The sequence below is a fragment of the Siphateles boraxobius genome, unplaced genomic scaffold, assembly GCF_051911475.1.
Source record: "Siphateles boraxobius isolate OS27281-9 unplaced genomic scaffold, OSU_SipBor_1 25, whole genome shotgun sequence".
Lineage (NCBI taxonomy): Eukaryota > Metazoa > Chordata > Actinopteri > Cypriniformes > Leuciscidae > Siphateles > Siphateles boraxobius.
Genome location: NW_027508866.1, coordinates 9,117,194 through 9,139,310, shown reverse-complemented (window position 1 = coordinate 9,139,310; position 22,117 = coordinate 9,117,194). Strand labels below are relative to the sequence as shown.

Genomic DNA, 22,117 nt, shown 5'->3' with positions numbered 1-22,117 from the left:
TCTAGAGAGGGAACAAGTATTGGGTAACCAGCCACTTCGCTTTAGTCGACGAAAAACCAGGGAAGTCAGCTTACAGCCCCTACTTTTATACGCTAAGCCACGCCCATTCCGGCGGGCTGTGACGCTATGAAGGCGCGGGCGCCCTTCATTGGGCGTGACGTCACGCCGGGCTCACTGGTAGGCTGCAGCAGTTGCCCGCAGAGCAGCCAATGAGCACGCGAGATGGCCTGCTCTAGGTCTGCTAGCTGCTGCACTGCGTTGACAATGAATACAAAATTAAGGATAATTTTTTGGCTTCAATATCTCGAGAAGATGAATCTTTCCCGTAGCGTAAGCTAAACTTACGTAATACTCGTTTCCTCTCTAGAGATAACCGAAGTTACTTTTAGTAACCGAGTATAGTTTTTTTTACATGTCAAACTTGTAAATGATTTTGAACTGCAATGTTTTTCAGTGTAGTTGCACTATTTAAACATTATCTGCACTTTTACAGAAGAAACGTATATATGCAACTTTTCCATTTCTGCAAGGGATGGTGTTTGGATTTTTACTGTTTTTTTAATTATTTTATATACGGTAATTGTTATTTTATAGAAGCCTATTTGATGAAGAGTAAATTTTACATTGCATGCAGCTATCACTTGTAGCCAAAAACAGTGGTGAATATGGTATTATATTTATACCGTCATTGATATCGTTATCGCAATAAATGGCAGAAAATATCGTGATATATTTTTAAGTCCATATCGCCCATCCCTATCGGGTGCGCGCCCACGAACCATACCAGAGTCCGCATAAAGAGTGTTCGGTTCATGTCAGTACGGTTCACTACTGATATGACTGCAATCATAAGTGGACTGCCATTGATGACACTTGGTTTGATAAAACTGTGTTTGTGTGTGTTCTTCTCACTCACTTTCCTATAAAGCAGGGCTGACACACTACAAGAAGAGCGTGTTTATCTCATTTCTGCTTGTAGAAATGGAATGGTATATTTGTGGCATATAGACGCATATCATAAATCATTTATAATATGCTGATTTGCTGTTCAAGAATTTTTTTATTATTATTATTATTATCAATAGGGTTTGTATACTGCTTAATTTTTGTAGGTGTTGTTGTTGTTGAAAATATTTTTTTATGATTCTTTGATGAATAGAAAGATCTAAAGGAAGCATGAATTATTAAAAAAAAAAAAATTTTGTAACATAAATGTCTTTAATGTCACTTTTGATCAATTTAATGCATCCTTGCCTAATACTTTTTATTCATTGTATTTAATCATATTAATTTAAGCAGTCTGCTGTATATCTATGAATGAAATGTTCACTAATTTGTTGAACTTTGATGATGATGATGATAATGGTGATGATGATTTAATTTCACTATACCAAGTTTGCAAATAACATTATTTTTGCTCAACATGGTGTCTGGGTTCGATTTGGATAAAATGTCCGTAAAGACAATCTGACTCTTGTGATTACTTGTGATTAGTGCTTTGGTTAGGCGTTGTATGTTTTCTTGCTATCTATTTATTGGGTAAAATTTGTATATGCCTGTGTTAGGTCAGAAATGTCATTTGCAAATAGACTACGTGTGTATGTGTCATTTTATTTTGTCTTTTGGTGTGTATATGAGCTTCAAAGCTAATTGACATGGACCAAAAGCCACAAAACTTCAAAAATCTTTAAGGGCTATCTCTGATTTGTCATTAAACAAACAGATTGTTTACCCTGTATGTTACAAACTAGAGAAAATTGCGAACTTGTCAAAAAAAGATAAAACGATCAGAAAAGACTATGGCTCTCTGTCACTTATGAAGAGGACGTACACTTAGACTGACATTAAATGAATTATTTATAGCGGAGTGTCTCTGGAGGAACATGTCTTTAGTGACTAAATCATGATAAAACAGGGGTACTGCCTGGCTTTGTTGGTACCAGCTCTGACGGTTACGGCAACCTTTCAATTGTCTCAGCTTTGAAATGCAAAACCAAATCTCTTGACAGAATACACGTGTCAAAATAACATCTGTATTCAATGGCAGAACATGATGTGTCAAACGACACTGGTAGTTTTCTGATCATACCATCAGTGCCACCTATTATTACATTTACTGAGAACATCACTTATAAAGGCTTAATGATAATGCTAATTGTTTAAAGCAGCGTGCTCATACACTGTGTTTTGTTTACTAAGGTTTCACGGAATGAGATATCGTGCGTACACCGCCTGAAGGCATTTGTTGAATTAATTTCCAACAGAAGTATTTCTGCTAAGGCTCGTTGTGGATCTTCATTTACAGTGGAGGGAATTTGTTAATGGCCTCTAAAGGACTTTATTCTACCGTTACGGCAGTCAAGTCAAACATATTCTGCCGGCCATCATCGAGGCAAAAGTGCAGGATCCTCTCCAGAGATTGGAAACATTATACTAAACTGACCTTTAACTTAAACAACCTTAATGTTGCAGGTCAATTTTTATAAAATGAGCTACTCAAAATAGCGTGTGTGTGTGTGTGTGTGTGTGTGTGTGTGTGTGTGTGTGTGTGTGTGTGTGTGTGTGTGTGTGTGTGTGTGTGTGTGTGTGTGTGTGTGTGTGTGTGTCAATCAGGGTGGCTGTGCCAAAAGCAACAGCTCAACGATTTTGATTCTTCTAAGATCCTCCAACAAACTTGATTTCACTTCATTTGAATATCCATATTCATGTTTTCTTCAATGTTTTTCATAATAACCAGAAGGAAAAAGGCTGTCCACACTACTGTTAAAAAGTTTGGGCTCAATAAGATTTATTCATATTTTGAATAAAAAATATTTTATGCTCATCAAGGCTGCATTTATTTGATCAAAAACACAGTAAATCAGTAATATTGTGAAATTATTATAATTTGAATAACTCTTTGTAAATATATTTAAAAATGCAGTTTATTCCTGTGATGGCAAAGCTGAATTGATTATCCTTCAGAAAGCAATCTTATGTGCTGATTTGATGATCAAGAAACTTTTCTTATTATCACAGCTAAACACTAGCCTGACAAGCCAGCAAAATAAAATGTGCTTCCGCTAGGGTGCATCTAGATTTCTAGGCTATACACAGTTGTGAACACAGTTGTGCTGCTTAATATTTTTTGTGGAAACCGTGGCACACACTTTTAGGGTTCTTTATTGAGTGGTTCAAAAGTTCAGAAGAATAGCATTTATTTGAAAAAAAGAAAAAAATATATATATATACAGTGGTGTGAATAAGTTAGGCCCCCCATGCTAAAGTTGCCTAAAAAGAGGAATAAAAAATCATCTTTTGGAAATTGATCTTAATGGCTTAATTGGAAAAATGAGGAAAAATCCAACCTTTAAGGACACCAATTTTCTTTGTGAATGAATAATGTATCATAAATAAATAAATGTTCTTCCTTAAAATACAGGGTGCATAAGTCATTGCCCCCCTATGTTAAATTCCCATAGAGGCAGGCAGATTTTTATTTTTAAAGGCCAGTTATTTCATGGATCCAGGATACTATGCATCCTGATAAAGTTCTCTTGGCCTTTGGAATTAAAATATCCCCACATCATCACACACCCTTCACCATATCTAGAGATTGGCATGGTTTTATTTCAGTTAGCCTAATAGCTGGTTTGATTTGCATTGAAATATGATCTTATGGAAAGTGCCCCATGCCAATCTCTAGATATGGTGAAGGGTGTGTGATGATGTGGGGATATTTTAATTCCAAAGGCCAAGGGAACTTTATCAGGATGCATAGTATCCTGGATTCATGAAATAACTGGCCTTTAAAAATAAAAATCTGCCCGCCTCTATGGGAATTCAACATAGGGGGGCAATGACTTATGCACCCTGTATTTTAAGGAAGAACATTTATTTATTTATGATACATTATTCATACACAAAGAAAATTGGTGTCCTTAAAGGTTGGATTTTTCCTCATTTTTCCAATTAAGCCATTAAGATCAATTTCCAAAAGATGATTTTTTATTCCTCTTTTTAGGCAACTTTAGCATGGGGGGCCTAACTTATTCACACCACTGTATATATATGTACATTATAAATGTCTTTTTACTTTTGATCAATGTAATGCATCATTGCTGAATAAAAGTATTAATTTCTTACTGACCCAAAACTTTTTAATGATACATATAAATAAAACATTTACATTTACAACAATACAAATAACAAGTGCTTTGGCTAAAGTGTAAAGCTTGTATCTCAAAGAGGGCTGGAGACTAAAAAATAGCGCTTAACGTCGTAGAAAATACACAATATGTTTATATATTGGTTAAATATGCAAATATAAATGTATACTGTATTCAGGTGAATGCAGCTGTTCGCAATTGTTTTTGACTTATATTTAATGTGAATTATGGTGTGTTCTCCTTTTTAGTTTTATATAGTATTTGATCTAAATTGATCAAATTTAATGCTTTCACCTTAATTGAGATGTTGATTCAAAAACTGCTTATATTAGTAGTAGCTTATAGCTTAGCATTCTTTTTTAAAGTAAAAAAAGTAAGTTTTAAAGTGGTTTCATTGACACCATTTTTTTTTTATCTAACAGCAAAAAAACAAAACAAAAAAACATTTGATTGTTAATTTGCAATCACATATTCTCTTTGAGTGTTCTAGTAATTGTTTAACACTCCTTTTTAAAAGTAGGCCATAATTTGTTCTCCTGAAGGGAGGATGTCGACACCCTTTATCACCATTCCCTGTAGGATAACTAAATAAAGTATTTGTAACATCTTTAGTTTTGCTGAGTTGTAGATTTTCTTTAGATCTGCAAGGCCCTCATAAAGGCCTGAATTGTGGGTTGCTCTGTAGTCTGTTTAAATTGTGTTCAAAGTGCAAAGGCAATCAATAAATCAACCTTGTGTAATGTGTCTAGTTTGCAATTTCTCTTCACCAGAAAGAAATGGTACCCATCAGATATATTACAGAGCTTTTCTGTAATATTTATTGTATATTTTTGAACAATCAAAATGTTAAGCCCCACCAAAAAATCAAAAACCCACCAAAACATGTAACTTTTTGAAGAGAGATCACTGTTTAAATAAATGTATTTATGATTTAATTAATTAAAGATGTGCTTGAACATTCCTTGAATGTAAGTTGTCAGTGTTACATTTATTAAATGTTACATTTACGTTTGCATGCTCTGTGGAAAATACCATTGATTTCTGAACTGGCAGTCTATATTCTTGATAAAAAGTATTATGTATCATTACTTACATTCACTATTGTTTTGGTACAATAACACTTTATTTCAATTCCACTTTAGACATTTTACTATCCATAAGTCACTTTGCAACAACATGTGAACGAACCGTCAGAGTATTAGTAGACTGTCTGCTTACACTTTATTTTGATGGTCCCCCAAAAGATATTTTACTGACTGTAAGTAACATGCAAGTTCAAGTCAACTTATTCTACTAATCCTAACCTTAACCTAACAGTCTACAAATTCTGTGAGTGTGAGTTGACATGCAGTTGCAAAGTTACTCATAGATAGTTAGTAGAATGTCTAAAGTGGACATTCGGAATTGAGCTATTAACGTAACTTTGCTTTTTGTTTTACAGTACCTCCAAAGATTGTGAACCTTTCAAAGGATCTTGTGGTGAACGAAGGCTCCAACGTCACTTTGATGTGCCTGGCTAACGGAAAACCAGAACCTGCCATCGTCTGGAGGATAATATCACCTTCAGGTAAGATGCATATCATGTCTTTATGGGCAGAAAATATTTAACATTATCTCTGAAAAGTAAACAAATCTCTAGTCAATAGCTTTTGCCTTCAAAATAAAACCACAATCCTCAGTATTGGTCCAGTACTGCTGATGTGTTTTCCCATTACAAGAACAGTGCACTTTTTTTCCTTGATGATTTAGCAAAATACCGCATCTCACTGACATATTAAGCATGAGTAAGACAATATATCAGGTGTCTTTTTCACTGAGAGCTGTCTGTGTGTGTGTGTGTGTGTGTGTGTGTACATGTGTGTGTGTGTACATGTGTATGTGTGTGTTTGTGTATGCACGGTACAAGCTGAGTGTTCCATTTTGCTTATCTTCAGGCCACATGAACAAATCAGCTCCATTTGGGCCTGTCTACAGCTCTGTTCTGCTGTGCACCATTTCACTTAATCAGGGAAAAAACTGCATTTTAATGCGCTATGATTCATGGGGTGCAATTGGACTGGCGTACCTGCTCATGCACGCCGCACACCCCTCTTTTTCTTCCTTTGTGTTGTTACAAGGATCAGGTAATTGAAATGTTAATGTGACACAGAAGTGACTGCTTCTTTTTTTTTTGTTGAGATAAGTGAAAGAGTTTGAGATAGGATTCCATTATGATACAGTACAGGTATCTGCTAAGAGCTTCAGCTGCTTTTAGGAATAAAAGATCAGCTGTCAGAATGGATTCAGTCATGTCAGGGCCTTGTTGGACCACAGAAATCGACCTATTTGCTCCTCACATCATTTAGCAGGTGGACACTATGTTTGTATACTTCCATTGTCTCCATATTTCGATCTGGGATAGTTCACTCCAAAATTTATATTCTGACATTGTTTACTTACTCTTATGTCTTTCCAGACTGATGTGACTTTCTTTTTTCTGTGATAAAAGAAGATAGTTTTAGAAATGTATACAATTATCTTTGTATGTACCAATATTGTTTTGGACCCCACTGACTTTAATTGTATGGCCAAAACCCAATGAACCATCCTTCAAAACATCCTCTTTTGTGTTCCACTGATGAAAGTAAGCAATATTGGTTTAGAACCAGAACAATAGGGAGGAATAAATGGGAACCATACATACCAGAATGGAGTTAGACCATATGCAAATTTACTAAAAACAATTCCTAATAGCTTGGCCAAAATTATTTTAATTAAATATTAGACAGACAAACATTTGGAACATGCACTGATGAATTGTTCACAATAAGACCAAAAAGATGCATTAAGGAAGTAAATAGGGTTATTTGGGATTTTATGTTGATTCAAAAACTTGATAATTACAGACGTGGCTCAAATTAGTCTCTGAAATAGTGGGGCGTGTTGGCATTGCTAACATTACACAACTTATAAACACCATACTTTTGTGCCATTAGTTCATTTTAACACTTTGTTCGCGTTCAGATCTGATTTGCTTTTGAAAAAGCATGCCATAATCTACAAAGAGCTGGCAACCAGAAATCTTGATGGGGCCGGAATCAGTGGGAAGCTATCCAAACGATGTGTGAAACTTAATTAAGACACAGACCCCCCTGCGATAAGATCTTAATATCTCGATAGCACCAGGATTTGTTTCTTGTCAGAGATTTGTTTCTTTTAAAAATTTGTATTAGACAGACGAGAGAGCCTGTTGATGTGAAGCACACCTGCTCCCTCGAGCATTCACCGTACTACAGTCATTTAGATTTACCGCAGCGTTTCCACATTGTTTCAATAAAGGGCTGAAATAAGTCTGCCAGTCACACTTAGTTCTGTAAGTACACATCTCCGACCTTTAAATGGCACTTCGCTCTAAGCCGCACGGCTCTTTCGCCGGACTCTGTATAAACCCGAGAGATTTCGTGATCCCGCGCCGTATCTCCAGTCTCGCATCACTCGCTTGTAAGTAGTTTTTTTTCTAGATTACGATCATACCGAGTCCTTTTCTTATCTAGATCTCAATCTAAAGAGGGCAGCTAGGCCCGCTATCATCCATTCTCATTAAAGAAACATGCAACAATGTTATTTGTGCTTTAATGACTTTCTAGAGTTCACCTTCATGTGTGCAAACAGTTAAATATCAAGATGATGTCATAGAGAAAAGGTTGATAGATCATTAAGCATGTTGTTTAGATGGAATTTGTGAAAAAATGCTTTTACATAAAAAGCACTGAAATGTGATTTCAAGGCCATTAGCGGCACTCTTTATGTTGGAAAAGTACTGTAATTTAGCTTAAAACGTAAAATGAGAGTGCCATACTTTCATGTATTATCAGATTAGCTAAAATATTCTCACTAGGGTCAGGGGATGTGAAGAACTTTGTGATCGACAGACGTTCTAATTCTATGGAAATTAGCTGAGTTCTGCAGGCACAAATTCTAAGAATCAGTGTGGGTCTGGCTATTATCAATCTGAATTATTGATAAAGCCCAGAGTCTTAAACAACCAAGAACTGAAATCTAGTACAGGACCAGTTGTTTTTGCTGAAATCATGAATATTATAGTGAGCTCTATTATTTTGCTTGAAGAGTATGTTCTTTTCCCAGAAACATTGAGTAAATGTACCCTTCACAGAATCAGTTTATTTATCTTGCAGCTCTAGAGATCTAGAAGATTTTTTTTACTCTTACGAATTTTCTTTAGTTTTCTTTATTTTTGTATTTGCAAACTGTAACTGCTTATTTGTTTGTATGTTGCAATGAAAATTTTCATTATTTTTTGTCTTGTTTTCCATTAAAAATGTTTAAACATCCATTAAATAAGATACATTTAAAAATAGTAAGACTTGAATTAAGTTTTCTTTTTCTTACCACATTGTGTTTTCTTGTTTTAAGCATATATTTAAAGTTTTATGCTTAAAAATTTGCCAATGAGGTATGAAAAATAAACTTGATTTAAAATGTATTATCTGAAAATGACTTATCTTATAAATGTATCTTACTTTAAAGATACATTTATGTATTTTTACTAAAAAATAAATAACACTGGTTAACTCTAGAATGCATAAAGAAGGTCAAATTGATCCGGCATGATGTACTTTTTAAATATTTTATCAATAAAAACATTGAATTGTTTAATATTCCATTAGTTCATCAAAATACTTGTTTCTGACCCTCATCAATGGCATTTTCATATTTAATATTTGGGGAGAAGGTTATCACTACCCTAAGAATGCATAAAGGTGGTCAAATTAACCAGTACATTATTCATTTCCTATGGACTTTTGACTCAACACAGTATTTTTGGATACATTTTTGTCAACAATAAAACTGAATTATAAAAAGTCTGTTGTGACTATTTGCCTCAGACATCAACCCTGTGTCTAATTAGTTTCTCTTTGACACTGTGTCTCTTTGTTTATATGTAGGTATTTATTTACAGGGAAAAACACTTACTTTTTGTATTTTTTGATAAATGCTGAAACGTACAATATGGTCATTTTGACAGCATCTAAAACATGAACATTATTACATATTTACATCTATAGAAGTGTAAGATATTTACAAATCATTCATAACAGAAATATGGTGGTGCAATTAAAAATATACATGTTTGATATATTAAAACATGTATGTATCATCAGTAATTTTAATTATTTAGTTATTAACACAGTTATTGTTTGAAGAAAAGCATTCATTCCAAAACGGTAATTTTGATCCCCTTTATAAATACTTTTTTTTTTTTTGTCAATGCATAGGGACGGGTTTAGAAAATATTTTAGTAGCATTGCACTAGTTGCCTTTCTTGAACTATTTACTAGTTGGCATTTCTGGAGGATGTGTATAACTGCGTGTTCTCTCTTCCACATGCAAAGAAATGGATTGTTTATGCTTAAAATAAATTATAAATAGAAGATATTAATGTTATTATCCCCTGATACAGTTTAATAGACATATTACAGTTAATTTGCAGGGCTGTGCGTAGTCTCTGTTTCATGTGATCAGAGCAAAAGCCTGTGGTGGGTAGGGCTCTTTTTTAATCTTCAAAAGGGATAATCATCCCATATTTCTCTTTCTGTGTAAAATCCAATTCATACCAAGCAGCGTTTGAGTTGCATTGTTGGTATCGGAAGAGTAAACGTGTTGTTTTGCTGCTGCATTGTTTTACCTTTGGGTGAGGAACATGGTCAATGATGTTGCTAATTTATCATTGCTACTGTTTAATCGACTTGAATAAACATTGTTTTTAATGAGCGTCTGTGTCCCAGGAGCTAACACTCCTATTACATCAGCGTAAATTAGGGTTTTGGCTCAGTGAAGAGCACATTGTGTGGAGCACATTGCTTGAGGTTTTTATTGAGCTGTGATTGCATTAATCCTGTATAACCATCTATATAATGAGGCTGCTGTGTGTTTGGGTTCGGCAGCTCATTTCAGGAACCAAATGATCCTCTGAGCGCTAGCCCTAACTGCTAATACAGTTCTACTCTGCCGATCTTGCTCTCTATTTTTCTTTTGCCCTCCCCTCCTCGGTTCTATGCTGACTCCAGTTATTTTCGAGAGTTTTTTTTTTTTTGGGATGACAGAAACACAGAGTGAAATGAATGCATTTGGAGTGGGGTTATAGATTGATATTACTCTGGTCGGGTCTGGTTTATGGTGTTTCTCTCTCTCCTGAGCAATGGCCTCAGGGGTTTAGAAAGATGTGGATCTGTGAACTACTTTGTGGAACCGCAAACTACCCCATGCTAATGCACTCTGCTGTGTGTTTATCATTTCATTTTTACTCAAGCTTGTATTGTCTCTCCCTCAAATCAAATACAGCACGCTGTTCCATCGCGTCTCCATTCAAGAGCCGAATTTACCAAAACACCCAATTTTGCACATGCATTTAAGCTGAAAAGAATAACAACGACCTAATTAAGATATTTCAGCACATTTAGGAGGTGATTAAACTGGATTGTGGGCGTTGTTTGCACTGATATGCCACATACAAATGTACCGCAAACACATTTGCACTCGCTCGCACAAACAAAAGCATATTTCACCATTAGTAACAGATGTGGTTTTCACTTCACATTTTTAAGTCAAACAAAGATTCAAGGACTGGATGATATGTGATGGCTGGAATCAAAGCAAGCCTGTCAAACTGCATTATCTTTGCTGACAAGAATCTCAGCTGAATAAAGACAATAAATATCTGCAGGGCACATGTGTGACTCACTCCCTCTATGTTTGTTTTTTCAAGTAGATAAGGTTTTGTGCTAGTCAAGTCTGTATTTTTTGTGTCAGTTAATGCACCTTTTGTTTCCTAAATTATTTAGCAGCTAAATCTTCTGTCACTGAGAATGTGCATGGCACTCACCTGGAAAACGATATGGATATAAATCGTAGCAAGGTGTATCGTGCACCAAAAGTGGGTAACGGGATATCATCTGACCTCTGATTTAAGCAAATCTTTTGTTTGGTTCACATTCAGAAGAGAAGCTAAGAAAATCAGATGGTGCGGTAATGGCGTTCCTGCCCTGATGTCTGGAGGGATCAGACAGATTCAGCTGTGCCTGGATTGATTCAGCACCTTGCCCAACTCTGCTTTCCTTCTCTCTCGGGTTTTGTGTGTGTGTGTGTGTGTGTGTGTGTGTGTGTGTGTGTGTGTGTGTGTGTGTGTGTGTGTGTGTGTGTGTGTGTGTGTGTGTGTGTGTGTGTGTGTGTGTGTGTGTGTGTAACAGCTCTGCAGTATTGGTGGCTTGCTGTCTGCTTTGCTGCAGTACTTTACACTCATACTCGGCTGAGCTACTTTAGCTAGAGGTCTAGGACATTCCAATAGTTGTAGAATGTGATTTTAAAACAGTGTTATGTAGATTAGAGATTATATTTACCTGTTATCTAGTATAGTAATACTTTTGAATATCAATATAAAATCTGGTCCAGCTTACAGTTTATTGTAGTAAAAAAAAAAGGGGGTGGGAGTCCAGTGTTGGTTTTGGATCCCTTTTGAGTTGAATTATAGAGGGTATGCATTGACATCACTTTTCCGCCAGAACAGGCCACCTCAGCTGGACTGAGTGGCAAAAGAGCTTTTTCCTGGAAATTCTGTTTCCTGACATTTATAAGTGCCTGATTTCAACACCGGGGAAATACATACTAAAGTAAATTTGCCTGTGAACTCTTTATAAAAATACAATATAGGTAAGTCTAAATCCGGGTAATCACCTATATCAATGTTTTTTTTATATATATATATATATATATATATATATATATATATATATATATTATGCAGAATATAAGATATAATATGTAATAACCAATCCACGTTGCGCTTCCTGGAGTCCAGTTGTTTCTGTGAATTACAGCGATCCATTTGCTTCTCTTTTCTGCAGCTTTCGGCAGTCTGTAAAAATATACCTCAGATTTCTTGTCAAATCTATTTGTACAGTCAATCTCAAAGCTTTTTCCCGTTATAGATGTGTTTTATGTGTTTTTTTGCGGCATTTACACAGAAAACCAATATTGCCACTCAGTCTTTTTCCCACTCACTGGGCATAACAACACACACTTAGTGCATATCTAAGTGCACTCTAAGTGCATATAAGATAGGCATATCTAATTTTAGTGCATATCCTTTATATTGACAAATTATGAATTATACCTTTAGGTACATATTGTTTAATAACAATCTTTATTAATAACAATCTGTCTTTGGATATCTGCTTTAATTTGCTACTAAGTGCCCCAGCCGAAACTAAATATTTTGGATAAGATGTGATGGAGCTAACGTGACAAAGTGATTAGTTCTCTACAAAAGTGTCAATTGTATCAACTTGGTACCTTATAAACATCAAACTGTATCTGTTAGGCAGACTTATGTGCATTTGATTGGACTGTAACTTGTAATGGGTACCTAATTTGATATATACCTTTAAGGGCCTCCTTTGGCATCATGCATTGTTTAGGTGTGTCTATGTAGCGTTTGCACAAGTGATATACACTCACCTAAAGGATTATTAGGAACACCATACTAATATTGTGTTTGACCCCCTTTCGCCTTCAGAACTGCCTTAATTCTACGTGGCATTGATTCAACAAGGTACTGAAAGCATTCTTTAGAAATGTTGGCCCATATTGATAGGAGAGCATCTTGCAGTTGATGGAGATTTGTGGGATGCACATCCAGGGCACACCGTCCCGTTCCACCACATCCCAAAGATGCTCTATTGGGTTGAGATCTGGTGACGGTGGGGGCCATTTTAGTACAGGGAACTCATTGTCATGTTCAAGAAACTAATTTGAAATAATTCGAGCTTTGTGACATGGTGCATTATCCTGCTCGAAGTAGCCATCAGAGGACGGGTAAATGGTGGCCATAAAGGGATGTCCATGGTCAGAAACAATGCTCAGGTAGGCCGTGGCATTTAAACGATGTACAATTGGCACTAAGGGGCCTAAAGTGTGCCAAGAAAACATCCCCCACACTAGGCATGTGCCGGTATCAAATTTTCATGCTGCGATTAATTGATTGAGCTTTTATCACGGTATACGGTATTATCACGATATTTTAATTGCACAAGAGAAACAGACGGATTGGGGGTGTCTAAAAAAAACTTGCATCACAATGTGTAATTGTGATTGTCAAAACATTAATTTTATTTTTTAGTGACAACATGTTATAATGTTTACATGGTACAGTTACTGAGGCTACTGTTTGTATTATTGCTTAACACAATTTTCATGATTTCAATTAAATTCTTGGATTTAATTTCAATCTTGATTCAATATTGACTCATTTGGATAAATATTAGGTAGGCTATACAGTAGATAGCCTGCATTTAATTTTTTCTCAAGAAAAAATATCTCACATAATGCTGTAAACATACAGAGAGAAATTAAATATAATGCATACAATATAAATATAATAATAATATAAATATAAAAATGTAATATGCCGTAATTTTCATTATAATAACAATTATATAATGACAAGTAAACATATATTAAAATATGTAATATAGTGCACATATTTAGCAAAATACTCCTCTCTATAGCTATTTTCTTATAGTCAACTAACATCAAATGGCTTTCCTGAGGTAAATGTAACGTTCTGTGACATAATTGTTCTCCTGCAGTGTTATTGACCTCTTTCCGTGGTTGAAAAACACTGATTGATCGAAAGTACGTATACCTTTCGGTGGGTTGTACTGTATCTTTAATAAAAAGTAACAGATGATCTGTTTACTTGAACTGAGGCGCGCGATCTGTCACGTCATTTACAAGCACCAAAACAGTATTTATTGTCTGAATTTCGTTATAAAACCTGAGAGCTGATATTTTTTTCATATCAAAAGTAACCTGCTCTGTCTAGTCTGTCGGTGTCAGTGTCCTCTTTGCTCCGCGATTTTTCTCTGCGTGAGAAAATGGATGTGTGGCGCGAGACCGTGTGAAAGTGTCAATTGCGTGAGTCTCAAGCTGAATGCGTGAGAGTTGGCAGCCATGCGGGGGATAAATAGTCGGCAGCGTTCCTCCTTCCGCCGTGCTTCTTTTCCATGTGAGGATTGTTTACATTAGACTAGAGTGCACACTGCATTCACACAGTGCTTATACATGTGATGTGGGGATTGTTTACATCAAAGTGCGCACGTGTTTTGCGCAGCATATACGCATTGTTTTTTTAAGCGGTTGATGGAAAATAAGCTGATGCGCGTTCTAAAAATCTAAATTCGGATCTATTATTTTTCACGGTATTTCGAAGTCCCCGCGATAAACATATCGTGCATATTCATTACCGCGATTTATCGCATTACCGAATACCGGCACATGTCTACCCCACACCATTACACCACCACCACCAGCCTGCACAGTGGTAACAAGGCATGATGGGTCCATGTTCTCATTCTGTTTACGCCAAATTCTGACTCTACCATCTGAATGTCTCAACAGAAATCGAGACTCATCAGACCAGGCAACATTTTTTCCAATTTTGGTGAGCTCTTGCAAATTGTAGCGTCTTTATTCTATTTGTAGTGGAGATGAGTGGTACCCGTTGGGGTCTTCTGCTGTTGTAGCCCATCCGCCTCAAGGTTGTGCGTGTTGTGGCTTCACAAATGCTTTGCTGCATACCTCGGTTGTAATGAGTGGTTATTTCAGTCAAAGTTGCTCTTCTATCAGCTTGAATCAGTCGGCCCATTCTCCTCTGACCTCTAGCATCAACAAGGCCTTTTCGCCCACAGGACTGCCGCATACTGGAGGTTTTTCCCTTTTCACACCATTCTTTGTAAACCCTAGAAATGGCTGTGCGTGAAAATCCCAGTAACTGAGGAGATTGTGAAATACTCAGACCGGCTTGTCTGGCACCAACAACCATGCCATGCTCAAAATTGCTTAAATCACCTTTCTTTCCCATTCTGACGTTCAGTTTGGAGTTCAGGAGATTGTCTTGACCAGGACCACACCCCTAAATGCATTGAAGCAACTGCCATGTGATTGGTTAATTAGATAATTGCATTAATGAGAAATTGAACAGGTGTTCCTAATAATCCTTTAGGTGAGTGTAGGTGACTGCTCTACTATTATGCTCAAGAAAGCATCCTGATTCATCCTGTGACTGTGGAGGCCTGCCTGTTTAACTTCTGTGTGCTTATAGTTTCTCCATTAATAGAGTTGTTTGGCGCTTGTTCTATTTTTTATGACACCCAGGACGATCGTTGTACCATTTCAGCTCAAGAGGCATTTGATTTTAACTACTGATAATATCGCAAATCAATCCCTGGGTGTACAATTGACTGATGCTTATAATGCCATCAGAGGCCATGAATATACAAAAGCTGTTGCATTATATAAGAAATGCATAATGAATGTGCTTCAGGAGTGTATTGATGAAGAAAGAAGCCTGAGATGTCAGTCTTCAAGTACTTCACATTGATACAATCCTCCATGGCAGCCGTGAAACCCAGAGCCCCTGATGGAAATAAACGGTCCCATTTTGTCAATCTTCCCTTTGATGGAAGACAGTCCACAATGCACCTGATGCCAAAGCACCACATTTACTTTCTGCTGGACCGGGTATCAAAGCCGATGGTTTGCTTTTCATAAAGCTTTCCCTGTCCTTTGCAGCTCCAATGACGTGGACTTTCCAGTAGGAAACATCAAAATGAGCATCTTGAATAAAGATTAAGCTTTACCTGTGCTCGATTCTGGCTTGTTCCATTTAAAAGTTTGGGTTTAATTGGCTTATTCTGAAGGAGTAGTTGAGTGTTTGAATGTAAAATCAAATACTTTTAGACAATAAAACAATACAATTATACAAGACCCTTTTTGAGCAGACTCCGAGCTGTTCCTCAGTGCAATGAGGTGTGTACCGTGTGGAACGGTAATGAGCTTCTTTCTCCAGAGCGCTCGGTTGACACTCCTCATCAGGTTAAAGGAAGTGCCTCTTTCTTTCTCGTTAACAGCCTCTCCCAGGTGTAAGACATTGTCTTTCAGAACATACTTAAGAGAATGTGGTGTGTTATTTTGCTGTCAGAAACTACATTGGGGACGATATTTATTTATTTAAGCCAACCGCATATTACTGCTTGACGTTGAGAACTGCATCACAAGGATCCCATTCCACTAACGTTTTTTTCCCCAGTCTGGATTTCGTGAACATGAAAAGGTGGCGTGTGTTTTAGCAGTTTGACTCCAGTGTGTATGTGAACACTTCAAAGCAGCTGCACAGACAGAGACTCATATTTGAATCGAATTTCTTATCTCTAGTGTCTTCTCTCCCACAATAGGACACAAATAACTATAAATACATCAGAGCATCGGTATTTCAGGGAAGATGAGGTTTGAATTTGCATAGAAGGGCATCAACATGCTCTACAGTGTGGCATATTGTACACAAGAAAAGTATGGATATGACAATACTTAAAAAATGAGAAATATTCCAGCTCCTCAGTGATAATGAGACACATGAAATATAATGTGATTTAGCCAAGTAACACTTTGTTATTCCAGTATTAACACTCCTACCAACCAATCACAGTAATTTGTTTTTGTTGTAGTGGTCAATTAAGGAATCATGAGTAAAGCTGGACAACCCTTCTCTTTTTTTGAGAGCTTTAAAAAAAGACAAAACAGATCATACAGGGATGCAAACTTATCACCTTTCGGTGACATCCGCCGTTTTGAATCCAATAAAGGTCATTATTGTGATTCGTCTAGATCCGATGAGTTTTTGAAAAAAACTAGCCTACCATTTTGCCAACGAATACTACTTTATTTGAGCTCTACTACTCTATACTGTCATAACCACAGCGCAATTAAACAGTTTGCTTACACGCACAAGTTGTTCTGTGCAGTTTCATAATATCACAGGGTTTGAAATGAGCAAACAGTGGCAAAAGTGGGTAAAAATGTGGAGGGTAACAATGTCAAATCACAAGGCAATTTGGCAGGTAATGTTTCACAAATTATATTGACTCAATTTGCTGGATAAATTATGTAATATGCGCAGATTTAGCAAAGAGCTGCACGATTATGACAAAAATCATAATTGCCGATTATTCCCTTGAAATTGTAATTGCGATTATTAATTACGATTATCACAATTTACATTGAATATATATAGGCATATTATAATACATGTTTACACAAAAATTGTTAACACACACAAGTTCTGTCCCGCTTTACTTAAAGGGTTAGTTCGCCCATTTAAGACATGAAGTTGTATGCAATCCTTACCAGCACTATAGTGTATACACACTGACCCACTCTGTTGTCACCCCCCTGGTCCGAGTTCTGACCGCTGGAAGTTTTTGAATGAAGTAATCCCGGCTACTTTCCGGGGCCACAAAACTGTGCGTTTTTACGTGAAAAAAAGATTTGCGTTTCAAAGCTTGATTAATTTAACACAAAAAAAACACGCCGGGCAAAATTCATACCTCAGTTCTAATGCGGCACTATTTTCCTTCCGTTTCTATCAATCCGCGCTGCTGTCAATGTCAACAGTGCGCACGTGACGATTAGCTGTTGATAGCGCGACTCGCCGACAACATGTCCGACTACGAAACTTCAGATGATGAAACTAATTTTAGCACAGTGTCAGACGGATCAGATGAAGACAGTAATTTTAACTCAACGACAAAGGGATATCTTTATGAACCGGAGTATACCGATGCCGAACTTGAGCAGATGGACAAAGAACGGGAAGAGAGAGAGCGAGAGGACAGAGAAGTTGTCCAATCTGATGCTGGGCCCACCACAGCTGTAGCAAGAGGCAGGATGAATGACAAATGGTGTGTTCAATCAAATATTTTTCACAGCAAATTGTAACAATATATATATATATTTTTTTTTACACATCTTTTCACGTGTTTTATAATGGAGTCTAAACATCATCTTGTTTACCGTACAGTTTAGACATGGGATCATAAAGTTAGTAAATAGAGCTTACCCGTGGTACTGGTACAGCAAAACAATTTAAAATCATGTTTTTTCCTTTTCCTCCTTGGTTGGAGATGTAATCGTCTTCGCTGAAGTGAGCACTACACACACGAAAATCCTTTATTCGAGATAATTTAGCTCCCGCTGAGTAGCCGATGGCAACCAGCCAAAGCTGTCTCATATTCATATTTGATACAGGAAAACGATGAAATTTGAACTTTGATCCCGGCACATCCTTGTTGTCACAGCCTGGGAATTTACAAGTTCGCACCATTGTTAATTTAATATTTTTTACCTTGTTGTCGATCGATTGTGTAAACACTATGGAAGAGCTGATCGTCACGTGCGCACTGTTGACATTGACAGCAGCGCGGATTGATAGAAACGGAAGGAAAATAGTGCCGCATTAAAACTGAGGTATGAATTTTGCCCGGCGTGTTTTTTGTGTGTTAGATTAATCAAGCTTTGAAACGCAAATCTTTTTTTCACGTAAAAACGCACAGTTTTGTGGCCCCGGAAAGTAGCCGGGATTACTTCATTCAAAAACTTCCAGCGGTCAGAACTCGGACCAGGGGGGTGACAACAGAGTGGGTCAGTGTGTATACACTATAGTGCTGGTAAGGATTGCATACAACTTCATGTCTTAAATGGGCGAACTAACCCTTTAACATACACATAAATTGTAAGAATGACTCATGTAAAGAATAGAATAACATTAGGACTATGGTAAAGAAATTAAATAGCAGTCCCAAACTAGTTTTTGTTAATACAATGTTGATATGAGTCACCACAGTCATTTAATAATATAAAAAATAACACAAAGTGAAAATAAAGTGGCATTTTGGGGTTATGGAAACGACAGTTACCATGGTAAATACACAATACTAACAAGAACTGTTAATGAAACAGCTCCTGGTGAATAGAATGAAAATCATACCTGCACGCAAATCCTTCTCAGCTAACACGCAATTGAAGAGTGCGCGCTACGAGCACAGTATACATGAATATCAGTCACATGACCTCTTACGTCATCCGGTCTTTTTCCAGTTGACTGCCGCCATCTTGAGGACCTGCCGAGTACTGTCTACAATACTGACGGTATTATCTAGGAAGCAGATTTTCTCTGTTTGTTTCACTTTATACATAACCAACTTTGTTTATGTAAGCCCTGTGTGTATTTGACAGTATTCGCGCAATAAGACTAGAAAGATAACTTCGTTCAGTAACCTGTCGCTGTTGTTAGACACGATTAGTGCGCGTGCACTTCGGGTGTACGCGCTCAGAAAAGCGGTCGTTAGAACCGCGCATCAACACGTGAATCACTTGATAGCACATGCAAATAATGAACTTATGTGAACTGCATTGTCCCGTTCCTTTGCGTTAACATTTGATGTGAATATACGTCGCGTTGTAGCATATGCTGAGACGGAGGCGCCAGAACTGCAACTGATAGAATGCACGATACTACGACATTTCTTCAAAAGCAAATGGTGGATATATTTTAATCCACGATCATAAATCGTGATATCGCACACCCCTAAGCTAGTAAGCTCATTATCATTTACATCCACTCACCACAGACAACATGAACGCTGCACAGAGAGTTTGCACACACAAACCACTGTTATAACATAAAAGCAAGCAGCTGCGTGCATGGTTGGGCATGATATGATTGAAGGATTTTGACTGAATGCGCGCAAAGTGCGCTCCCTTAATAATTCCTAAAAAGCTGACATCAGTTAATCGCGATCTCACATCTCTGTTAATATCAATTAAGCTGACTGCACAATGAATCTTTCATAATATATACACTTTGTTTGATACAATTAGAGGATTTGTCAGCATACAGAGCTCTGAACAAAAAGTCCGTTTTGAGCATAGAGGTTTTGAGCGGTGAGGGGAGTCTATGGGGGAGTCTATCTTAAATGCTTCTGATTGGCCTTTGCGTTGAAGAAATCAACACGTATGTCTGTGATTGGCTACATCGCTCAACGCTGCAAACGTGTTTTAAAAGGAAACTCTGGCCTGTAAATCGTTTCTATTTTGTTTTAGTTCTTGTTGCTTTTCTGCAAAAATGTATTAGTTTTTATGTTGATATTTCTAGTCCCGCGAATCGTTTTATTCTCCCTGCAACACGCACACACACAGAGAGGGCTTTGCCGCTCGCACTCGGCCATCAAATCTAGTCCCGCGCCGCACGCTTTTGCATTGGGAGTGCACATCTCTAGATCAAGGGCCCGGCCCGAGGATAGTGACGGGAAATATCGGCCCGCAAGTTCGGGCTTGGCCAGAGAATAAGCTCTAGTTCCTTTGCGACTGACGTATCGATCTTGCCGAATCAGGTACTCAAGATGGCGGAATACAAGTTTTAGAATTGAGTGACGTCAGTGAGGAGACGTTGGTGACATCATCTAATATTCATGTATAACGGCTGACAGGACAGTGAAGTCCGTCATTCTGAGGTGAAAGACTTTTTATTTCAGCGTATACTTGCGTCACTTTCTGGTATGTCATATTGTGCTGGGTTTTCTGAAGTAGTCGCGATTCGCCTCTCATAACATAATTATGCTCTAAACACACACACGCAGAGTGGATTTTCTTTTGTAATCGCGGCTTTGAACGATTACGTAATCGTGGCATCCGTAATCGTAATCACAATTAGAAATCCGATTAATTGTGCAGCCCTAATACTGAATGAGTCAATAAGAATAATAAATATAGTAGAATTGCGCAGCACTGCTCGTTTCTGCCTTACTTTGACACAACCGTCACTAAGCAACAAATAAAAGTGCGCTGGTTTGTTTGCTGTGAAGGGAATAGCACAGACCCAAGAAATAACTTTATTTGTGACTTTCATATGGCTAGTAAAAGTTACACTGTACAAAAAATGACATCAATATGTCATCATATGTCAATAAAACATTTGTTTTAACATTACTTTAACTCATCAAAATAAATTAGAAATAATCCATTTTTAACCTTTTAAATTATACAAGATTCAGCTATTCTTGTTAAGTCAGTTTAATGTAATTTAAGTTGTGATCCATGTTTAATGACCACACAGCCAAGTCGATTGTACTTACAAATGCAAGGCAGCAGTGTGACTGAAAAGTCTAGTAGCCAAATTGGCTTGTAAGTAAAAGTTCTTCCAAACCCTGTTGGCATTTTCTGTGGTTTACTTTAACTACAGAACATGAATTGAATGTGTATTGGTTTCATTAAATGAGAGAATTTGGTGAAATAAACTCTAAAACTAAATCTCTCTCTCTCTCTCTCTCTCTCTCTCTCTCTCTCTCTCTCTCTCTCTCTCTCTCTCTCTCTCTCTCTCTCTCTCTCTCGTAACAAGCAGTTCTCGCGAATTTGTAACTTTTTTTCACCCATGATGAGTTTGCATCCCTGATCATAACATCATATTTTAATGTTTCCTTGTTCAGATGACAGCCTAAGCTCAGACAATGAGGTTCTGGAGATTCCCTTCATCAGCAGATATAGAGCAGGAGTGTACGAATGCACCGCAGCGAACGACATTGCAGTGGACACACAGACTGTTGAGCTCACAGTCAACTGTAAGTGTCTCATGAATTTATATCAACATATTCTACACATATACAACATACAACATATGCCCAAAAGACTGTTTTTCAAAATTAATTAATTAATTGATTTATTTATTGATTTATATAAACCTACAAATAAACAGAAACTTTTAGGATTTTATTAAATAAATATAAAACGATATTATAGTTTGTAATGTAAGGTCTTGAAATGCAAACTTAAAACATCTTGAGTGGGCGATATACCAGTAGACACGATTAGCCAGTAGAAATATGTCAACTGGTAGAGATTTTGGACCATCGTCTCTATCGTGGTTATGCTCACATGACATTGCTGTGCTGCATGGTCACGCAAGCTTCTCATTTACATGTGTTTTTAAGAATTGCGGTTTCAAAACAAGTGATTATAAACCTTTAAAATGCAATAAGCAGCAAAAGACAACTCATTTCACTATATGCGTGCACTGTCTGAGA

The 22,117-nt window shown here is 37.1% G+C and overlaps 1 protein-coding gene across 15 annotated transcripts in view; it reads left to right on the top strand.

The window, feature by feature from the left end:
- Positions 1-22,117, top strand: part of ntm (neurotrimin) — a 388,864-nt gene that overhangs the window by 355,282 nt on the left and 11,465 nt on the right. For all 15 annotated transcript variants that reach the window (XM_077242406.1, XM_077242414.1, XM_077242412.1 and 12 more), the window contains 2 exons: positions 5,590-5,715; positions 21,524-21,655. In XM_077242406.1, the coding sequence (XP_077098521.1) occupies positions 5,590-5,715; positions 21,524-21,655 (258 nt within the window). The remainder of the gene's footprint in view (positions 1-5,589; positions 5,716-21,523; positions 21,656-22,117) is intronic.